At 45.1% G+C, this 10,250-nt stretch overlaps 1 protein-coding gene across 1 annotated transcript; it reads right to left on the bottom strand.

Annotated features, from left to right (window-relative positions):
- Positions 1–2,866: 2,866 nt before the first annotated feature.
- TTLL10 (tubulin tyrosine ligase like 10) lies at positions 2,867–8,917 on the bottom strand (the record flags this gene model as incomplete). The annotated part of the gene is given in 7 exon segments (XM_082009235.1): positions 2,867–3,051; positions 4,756–4,927; positions 6,855–6,897; positions 6,900–7,025; positions 7,244–7,329; positions 7,789–7,909; positions 8,689–8,917. Coding segments are annotated over 7 exon segments (948 nt in total). The 3' UTR covers positions 2,867–2,880.
- Between the last annotated feature and the right edge of the window lie 1,333 nt (positions 8,918–10,250).

The following is a 10,250-nucleotide window of genomic DNA, read 5'->3' as shown; positions in this document are numbered from 1 at the left end:
GGCAGAGGTAAGACTTCTTGGTGTACAGGAAATGCGTGATTGAGCCAAAGTTTTGTTCTGTTTCTGATGAAAAACATTTAGTTTATTTAATTGTGTGGGCCTTTGCTGGAGCTCACGAAGTGGAAGCTAAACAACGTGCTAGGGTCTCAGGGAGGGAGGGGGTATCAGTCCATGCTCCCAGAGGCTCCAAGTGACGTGATAGCCAAGACTGAATGGGAGTGTATAAATCTCTCTACATCAGAACTTTTTCTTAGAAAGCATGGCTGTAACATGCTTCGAAGCCTAAAGCCATCCACAGCAGGGCTGCCTTGTTCTGCATTTGTGTAGCTCCACGTGTTCAGGGAGCCTGACCTCTGGCTGGGGCTTTAAGTAGCACTGAAATACCAGTCAGAAATAGGAATAAAATAACTTGATCTGTGTCCTGTGTGGACATAGCTGAAGCCATATGCACAGTCACAAACCAACCACTGGAAGGGCTGCTCAGATGTTGCTGACCCAGGAGGGGACCCACTTAGTGATAGTGGAGACCACAGGCTAAGGCAGTGGCATTCTGTTTTCTGCAGTCTTAAGAAGCTTTTTTCAGATTTTTTTATCGTTGTGACCTGTGGTGGGCACAACCAAGCCTACAGTATCCGTGTGGTACCTCATACTCCCGGGGTGAATGAAAAACGATGTCATTCAAATCAAAGGAACCGTCCCTGCTTTAACTAGGGATTTGAGTGTTATCTTCATTTATGTACATCTATCACAAATTGGCAAATGGCTTATCTCTGTTCAGTCTGTTCTCTACTGATAGCTAGCTGAATCTCTTTATGGCTGATAAAAAATTTACACATCTATCTTCCTAGCACACTTCTGAAGAGAAGCCCTTTTGCACGGCTGATATGCAATGCTTTCTGAAGACAGGTTCCTTCAGCATTTAAATGACACTGTCCTAAGCTGTGTAGTGACTTGGGCATTTACAACACAGCACAAGGAAACCCCAGGAAACAGTGGGAAAAAACCTAACAGCGGCAAAACCACATCTGTCACTTTTGCTCCCTCTCCTCTTAAAGTACTTCATTTTTTTCTCAGCTTACCTATGAATATGCAAAGCTCTGCAGAAAGCTGTGGTTTCTCAGCAGGCCCTGCTTTCATAGTCTGTGCTTCTAAGAACTCTGAGGCAGGAAAAACACCTCCCAAAGACTGAATCAGGATGCTGCAGGGCCTTCAAGAATTATTAGGAATGATGCTGGGAGCATTTATATCTCAGACAAATAAGGAAGAGGGAAGGACATGATGAGCTATAGGACTGAACATATAAGCATAAGGCAGATTTTACACGTCATGAAATAGGATGACAGGAAGGATAAGGCTGTTGCGTATTCCATGTGGAGAGAATGTCAGATCAGGAATTGTAATGTCAGCTCACAGAAAACTGGGAGTTTGCTGCACCAACCAATGTTAACTGTGGGTTGAAGCTGTCGGTCCTGCACCCAGCTGTTGTACACTGCCTTACAGGAAGCGTACGGGTGTCCCTTGATGCAGCAGTGCGCCAATAAAAAAGGAGGTTTGTTGCTCCCCAGCAGGGGCAAGAAACATGGACAAACCTGTGCTAAATAAATGCCTAAATTTCCTCATTACTCTCTCTCAAAGGGAAGTTCCAGGTTCTGTCACCACTAAGTGTCCAGAAATCCTCAGAATTTTTATAGCTAATACGTGTGAAGAAACAGATTTTGTTTATCTCTCCATATGTAAAATGCACAGGGACGTAATGGTCTTTAAACGCTGAAGTTTTTAACTAACCAAGGAGGAATTGCCACTATTGAATGATACTGGATTTTCTATTCTACTTAAACTTTACACAGCCAGGGCTTTGCATGCCAGCATTGCAAAAGACAATTCCCACTGAAATTTGAGAAGCACCAGTCTCTATGTCCTTGCCATTTACTCTCCTTTGCCATTGACTTCCTGTACAAAGGAGTCTATTGTTCGGGTGCCTTACCCACTGCTGCATACATTAATTCCATTCTTTCACAGGGTTTGCTGTTCCCACTGCCCTTTGCTGGAATATGTTTGAGTTCCTTTCTGCTTTAGCAACAGCCGATTCTGCCAGATGGCTTTCTGTTACGTTTAGGCCAGGTGGTTTTGAAGGACTGTGCTGCATTGAAAGCACCTCCATCACTGTATTTAACATTTCCCTTTCCCTTTCTTCTGGCTTTTCTTCTCTGTGTTTCATTCACCCTTTACAAGTTTGAGTTGTAATTCTAGCAGATTTTATAGACTCAGGGGGCTGACCTATTGCTAAATGGTGAACCTACAGTGAACATGGAGATGCTGACGCTGACATCTGAATCGATAATGACTGATTCTTCAGAATGGTGAGGGTGAGTTTTTCATTGCCTTTGATGGATACTCAGCTAGTGTAAATCACTATACATGTGACGTTAGAAGCGTTACATACTGATTTATGCTGGCTGATCATCTGGAATGTTTGGTTTCTGGAGAAAGAAAAGAATGAGTGGTCATTAAAATTCCCATACTTTTCACTATGAACTCTACTTCCCTGTGAAAATCCTGCACAGAACAGTTTCACCTGCAGTAAGTACTTTTTTTCCCCCCTCCTGAGCTGTTAATTCCAGCCCTCCGCCCTTTCCATTTTCAGTCCAGCAAGTCATGTAGAGAAGTGATGCATCATTAGACAGTCACACTCTCTTTCTCAGCAGTTTACCCATTTTATTAAAATTAAACTCTTTGTATCTTCACTTCTGTGTTTAGCATCTGCAGCTAAATGGTTACCATGGGACCATCAGTACCTTCTCACTCAGTGTATGTGTTTCCTTGGGGGCTCCAGTGAACTGATGGGTTTTCTCCCTATTTCTGTCACCCTAATTAGGCAGACTAGCACACCATACACTTGCTTGCACTTACAGTAGTAAACACAGTGAAAACCCAGTCTTTGGGGAGGCCATTGGTTTTTCTGAACTTCTCATTAACATAGCTGTTGAAGCGCTCCATCCACCAAACTGTCTCATCTTTCAGTGGGCTGTACAGGGAGGTCTTCTGCATGTACTGAGAGGTGGGGAAACAGAGCAAAGGGAGGATTAGATTTCTGGCCGTGAAGAGTAACTGTGAACCGGCTTGCATGGCAGACATCCAACTACCCTGAGTTGTTCCAGGCATCTAGAGTTGGGAAGAACCCCCGGATCAACTTATAGAGGTGGAGGGAATAGAGCCTCTCGCTAGCAGAGCTAAACCTGAGCAAATGTGCTGACTCCCTTTGTACATCACTGCCACAGGCAGAAACGTGCCTGACCCACGGGGACATTGTAGAGACAGTTGCCCAAGCGCTCTGTCAAAGCAGTGCTTTCTCTCTTTCTCTGTGTGTACGTATGATAGACACAGTTCCAGTGTCTATCTGCCTAGTGCTCTCCTAGAGGAGAGTGCATCTGGGAGAGATGTATGGATGTATTCCCAGAGAAAACCAAGGAGAGAGCTTCTCCCACCGTCTCATTAATTCCTGTGTCAGCTGGAGTTTATCGATAATGGGATATTTACATTTTTCAGCCAAAGGCAAGTCCCCTTTCCCTGTGGAACAGCGGGCCTTCGCTGCAACTCCATCTGTGGGACAGTTGCTGAGAAGTTGCAAAGCTTCTGGTTAGTGATGCGGTCTCTGCTGCCTCTTGTCTTCTGGAAATACAGTAGGAAAATGGCTGATTCCAGGTAGGATGAAAGGGTAGGAAGGGAATGAGAGCAGAATCAACTGTAATTTGAGGAAGTGTGGCCTGTTACCAGCCACTCCTGTAAATTTTGTTCCCCTCCTCGCAGCAGGAGCCCAGATAATTTATGTTCTGCTAATAAACACCTGTCCTTTGTTTAATATCACTCGTGCCATGGGATCCTACCCGAGCACCTGAATTCCCATGTGGATAGCTCTCTAGCTGAGCAAACAAACTATTCCAGGAAAACAAGCGGCGTACTGATAATAGCATATATTGCAGGAAGCAGCTGTAATCTGCTGTACTGAACTGCACTTCTACAGGAACGGTAAAACTCCAGCCGAAGTAGGCTTGTCTGATACCTCTCTACTGTGTATTTCGCTAGTTCTCAGAACACAGCATGACACTGGGAGAAGGGCTTTAAAAGCAAACTGTTTTCTTTCTTCCGATTCTTTTAATTGTCTTTCATCAGAGCCAGTTCTAACTACTGAAGGGCCTCGTTTGAAGCAAAACCACAAGTAGATCTGAGCAAAGCAGGCTTCTATTTTGTATGACAAGAGATGTATGGGCATACAAGCCAGAACCGTCTTGTTCTGTTATAGCTCTGATTTGAGAAGTAAAGATGGAGACTTAAGAATGGGGGGTCTTGAAGAACACATCTACATCTTACATCATTACGATTATTGTGTTTAAGCATAACAGGATGATCAAAATCCTTAGCCAAGATTAAGGCTCCTTTGTGCTAGGTAGCTGCAATCCAAGGCGGCTTGCCCTAAGAACCTTATGGTCTACAGTTACATGAGAGAACAATGGCAGGAAAAAGAGGTCCATGGAAAGAAACTGTCAGGTTAAGCAGAGAGCTGGTCCATGGCAGAGAACAGAACCTGATCTGGTACTGCTTCTCTTCAGCCTTGTTGCCATGCCTGACCAAAAGCCCACATCCATTTCCTGGGTGGGTGCATAGATTTTGCACACAAGGCACTTATTTTTAGCCTTTCAAAACTGTCTCTGTCAAGCACACCCTCCCCTTCTTCTGAACTATATGGCCTTAGTTTACCTGATTGGTCAGATGAACAGTCAGACCATCAGAAGCGGCATCATAATTGTCAGCGGTCAACTGGACATAACCCTGGGCAAAAAGTAACACGTACGCTGCTGTGCAGGCAATGAGGAGGTAAGACCGGACATCAAACTTCTTCCCTTCCAGGAGCAGCGGCTGGTAAATATACCTGTCAGAGCAGTGCTTCAACACACGTCACCAACCAGCAGCCATAACACATGGCAATTCAGAGCTCCACGAACCCCCAGGGAGTTCGTTTCACACCACAGAACTGTCCCGTTTGGCCCTTCCCCATGGCGGCTCTGTGGCAGCGGAGGGCGCTCGTGGGAGACGAATGCCAACCGCTCCTTCCACAAGGAGGGAGCGGGAGGTAATTAAAGATTTACTAACATTTACTGGAGAATATACAAAGTTTATGTCTGAACACAAAGAGCCCTTCATACAGCACCATTGCTTTTATTGCTAGAGTCATGTAACCTGGGAATTGTTTCCCTTTAACATCAAAGGTTGCTGGACGTCTACATAAGTAACAAGGATGTGCTGTTAAAGCAATCGATGGCAACAACAGTTTTCAAAGGAATATGAAGCCTCATTCTTCAGACCATAAGCTATACCTCACTGATAGTAATGAAGATGAGATCTAAAAGAGGATCCAACCTCTTCTTCCCCTGGCACTGCTGCTTGTCCATGTCAAAGACCACATATTGGTCTAACTAAGGCCCTTGGTCTGATTTTGTCAGGCAGTCATCGTTTTGCTCCATATACTGTCTGCTGCGTAAACCTGGTCCAGCCTATTGCAGAAAACCTGTAAGGTCATCTTTCCAGTTTACCATTTTAAAAATCTCTCTTATCCTTTTCAATGAGGCCAACCATTCCTTTGTTGTGAAAAGAAGTGTTTGGATGAACGTAAGCAGAGAATATTGCTTGCTTTGGCTAGGGCAGCTCTTGAAAAGGTTGCTGTGCGGTGTTTTCTCTTGCAAGATAGAGATGCCAAGCCACGATAGCAGAATGTCAGGGAAGTGGCACAAGGGTCAGCGTGAGGAGTTGGTATCATCGCTTTGCCAGGACATGCAGCGATCACTACCTGTGCTTTTGCCATGCCAATACTACAGTGTTGTCACGAGTGTATCACATTGTCCTGCTGGCATGTCATGACAATGCCAGGCAATGACATGCATATACGGGCACCTTGAAGTTGAGAGTGCTCTGTATGCCTAGCTGTGTACACTAAAGGCAGCATCAAAGGCATCTGGGAACTGCAGCTCCTAGGATAAATAATGAAAACATCTGTTTTGCATTTCTCTTTGAAAGTTTTATTCACTCATCTCAAAGCACTGAAATGATTTAATTATAATGCATTCCTCAATTGAGGGAAGGACACTGAGGTGAAGTGAGTTGTGTAAGAGTGAGCAAGTAAAGTTCAGTAGCTGCAACTGTTCTCATGATTTCTGCTGCCTTATTTTTCCTCTCTTTTTTTCTGCTGTTCTGTTACTCTACAAAACATTCTAGGAGTGGCTGAGGGGGTGTATATTCTATAAAGAAGAACCTTCATGGTACTTTTATTCATGGAAGGAATATAGAATAAAACAACCCTAACCCAAAGTTTCAGTGACTACTAGCCACTGCCTGTTGATTGAGGTATAGGCTTTTGCAGCATTGAGGCAGGGTTAAGAAGATATTTGCGAGGCTTTATTCGATTGCATGGAACAGATATTGTAGCTGTACAATTTGTAAAATGCTAGCTTTGTATAAGAAGCTGGGATAATATCCAATTTAAATTGCTTTGCGCAAGGCTTTATGTATAGCATTCATGTACAGAACTGTAGCATCTGGCATTTTGAAGTCGTTCTTAAATTTCCAGACAAAGGTAAATTCAAATCTTTCTGATGACAAAGATCTACCTTGAAATGACCGAAGTGCAGATGCAAGACAGGCTAACCAGAGAAATAGCCTCTCTCCCACAAAATGAAATCTCATGGGTTGATGAGATGCAGTGTAACCACATTGAATACCTATGGAACAATTCAACTCTCTGGGGCCAGTGTGCTTAATCAAGCACACTACTCACGCAGGAATTCCCAGGCTTTGGTCTCTACCTTTGCATTATTCTTGCCTGAGGGTCGTGGTGTGGCACTTTCTATTGAATAGGTATTCCTCAGTGCTGTGGAGCTTGGCTTGGAGGGTGTCGACAGCAGCTGGATTTTTAAGCAGGAAAATTCCTTGACCTTGGTTAGACAAACTTGGTTTGCAGATCCAAATCTGTTCTTCTGCAGAGAGAATGAGTCTATTGTAGTAATGTGTGTGGTATGAAACACCAATGTGCCCATTAGGGGGCTCTGAAAACTGCTCACCTGAATGTGTGTGTACGTATATACATACACATGCATATAGATGTCCATTGTTATTACTGTGTCTGCTTTCATGAACATTTTAGAGGATCACAGAGCTATTTAAATTGGTTGCCACCATGATTAAGACAATTCACCTTTGCAAAGCTCAGCAAAGGCATTTATATCATCTTTGAAGTCCGGGAGAACAGCTTCTGGGAAGAATTCTTCCATCTTCAGTAACCTATGGTAGAATCAAATACAAGTTGAAAACTCTATCCAGAACATTCATTTCTCTGTTACTTTCAGAAAGGATGGTTGCAAGTAAAAACTTAAGAAATAGCTTAAGGAAGGAGCAGAAATGAGAAGCAGCTTCTCTCATATTTACAGTGTCTATGGCACAAGAAGTTGTGGCCTTTCCCGTAGGACGATGTACACAAAACAGGGGAATTACAATGACTGTTGTCTTTGGGGGACGTGGCACTCCTACGACTCCAGGCATAGAAAAAGAAGAAGTTCTGTCTCTGACATATGTACTTCTGGGAAAAAAGTGATTTTTCTAGAAGATAAGAAAGAAGTAAAACCCCGTATACTTTGTGTCCTGTACTGTTATGCATTGAGAAGAAACTGGTCCTTTATTTATGTGCTCTCACTTTCCGTTGGCATGTTTCTGGTCAAGGTTCAAAGAGGTGAGAGTTCTTACTTGGAATTAGAGCTCCTACTGATCTTTTTCATCACCCGCTTTTGCTCTCTCAGGCAACATAGAAGTCCTGTCTTACTGGTGAGGGCTCTGCTCTTGGGAATCTGATAGAGAAGATGTTCACCTTTATGAGAGAAAAAAAAAAGCTTGCCCTCATTGTCCCATGCAGCAGAATCTGCAGGATGAAGCTTTTTCACCATTGACTTTCACCTATTTGCTTGAGGGCAGTAGTGACAACTCATGGAGCAGTGAAATCACTTGCTGTAATGTGTTTCTGTCCAACCTTGCAGCAGAACAGACCGACCTGATGGGACTTCATGAAATAGCGCGTCCCTTGACCACTCCAAAGGTGTTACTGCTGTCGCACCATTCCAGCTGCGGAATTACGTTGAAACGTATCTGCGCCGCTGTGCGTTGGGCCAGCCGCCGTCTGGCCGCAAACGGCCACCGCGTTGCCGTCAGGGCTGGCGAGGGGAAAGGTGGGTGCTGTGTGCGGGCTGGTGGGGAAGCGGTAACACACCCCCTCTGCCACAGGACAGCCCGCAGCTCCGTGCCCTGATGTGCAGGCTTGCCAGGACGCGGGTCTTGACCCACTCCCAGAAGTAAAAGAATCGCCCCCGGGGCTGTGCTTGGGGAGATTTGTGTGTGTTCTGCGAAGTACCGCTCTGAGGGAGCCAGCCAGAGGCACCGCTGTGGGGGTCCTTGGTCTTACGCCTTTCTGGTGGGAAAGCTGGTGGGGCCCTGCCAAGTCAGGATGCCCTGATGAGACAAAGGGCAGAGCGCAATTCAAAAGGGCGCTTGCTCACACAGTGGAGTCGTCTGGCTTTTAGCGACTCTATTCTCCCTAGATAGAGACAGCTGGGCCTGGGATGTGTGGGGTGACCCCTCTTGAGCTTCCTTCACTTCTGTCTTCAGGTGCACCTTTCTCCTCTCCCCACCTCCGCTGCGCTGAGGGTCTCTGAACGTGAGACACCCTCCGTCTGCGAGGCCTAGATGGTGCCAGAGGTGCCAGAGCAGGCCGCGTGCTGCTCCCGCGTCCGTCCTCTGGCCGCCTGCGCTCGGACCCAGAGGGGGAGTACCGCATTTCAAAAATGATTGCCATGCTTTGTGTCTCAATCTCTGGACTGCTCATCTCGCTATGTTTAGTTCAATGGTACCTTTTCTCCCAAAGCTGTTTTCTTGTCCAAAACCCTTTCTTTAATCACCATAGCAATCCAGCTCTGCTGTCCCCTCGGAGGACTGCCAAGAAGTTGAGGTTACCTGTTCCTCCTACTCCCAGGTGACCTCCCCTGCCCTGACAAGTCCAGCATCCTCAAGTTTTTCCCACTGCCCTCTCCCACTCGAGGCCCACAGGCACCTCTGCCTTCTTTGACGCGGCAATAGATCTCTCTCGGCGCTTGATTTCACACCATTTCAGAGCATAATCCTCCCTTCTGTTGTCATAGATACTCTGCCAGCCTCTGCCCTGGCAACCGATGCTCACGTTGCATATGGAAAAGAAAACAGCAAAGTAGTCTCCCTTCTCTTAACAAATACCTGGTTTGCTCATATCTCTTGAACTCCTAATGACTTTCTCTGGGAGCCTGACCTAACGCACCCAGAGGCCCCCGGGTGGGGGATAAGGTGGGCAGCGTTAATTAGAATGGCTGCTAGTGGACCTGCTGCTCTGAACTTGAGAGAGTGGGGGGAGTAATTGAGGATGTGAAGAACGTTGTGATTCAGCAGCTCTAATGAGAACTTGTACCATTTCAGCAGGGTTTTTCCAATCAGGATGCAACTGGTACCCATGGAATAGGAATGTTCAGGGTCCAGTCTTAATAAGGAGCCTCTCTGCTGAGGAGCTCAGGGAAAGATGACAAGGAGCGGTAGAAAAAGCTGTTTGTAGACATAGTGGAATATGACATAGACATTTGTTTTCCATAGTGGAAACACAGCAAGGAAAATGCTGTTTGCAGCAGAGATTCTGTGGTCCTTGCTGGTGACAACATCTAGAGAAGAATGCCAATATTCCGTAAAGAACTCAGAAAGGAATGAATGGAACTTCTGATCTGACAATTTTTCTTGGGCAGAAATCTTGTCTTATTTTTTGCTTGTTTTACATTTAGCACAATGGAATGTTGATCAACAACAGTGGCTCCTAGCTCTAGTGATGATGCTAGCAGATTTGCTACATGGTGTAGCTAAGTGGTTTCTGAATAGCCCTAACAGAGAAACTTTCATTAAAGAAATAGAAGTATTTCATTTCTTTGCAAGGATATAATAGTTAGCTACTTTGCCACAGGTTACCTTCCAGAGGATAGTTTCTGTTTGAGTTATCTTTAAATGGTTCCCCATGTGTACCACTCCAAAAAGACAGCAAATAAAAGGAAAATTATTTGAGACCGATGGAAAATGGATAACTTTGCATGACTTCATATATGGTCATACTACTGTTCATATGAGTCTGCTGAGAGGACCTACTTACA

This window comes from Phaethon aethereus (genome assembly GCF_964289735.1).
Source record: "Phaethon aethereus genome assembly, chromosome: 21".
NCBI lineage: Eukaryota > Metazoa > Chordata > Aves > Phaethontiformes > Phaethontidae > Phaethon > Phaethon aethereus.
This window is presented reverse-complemented; position numbering and strand designations above follow the sequence as displayed.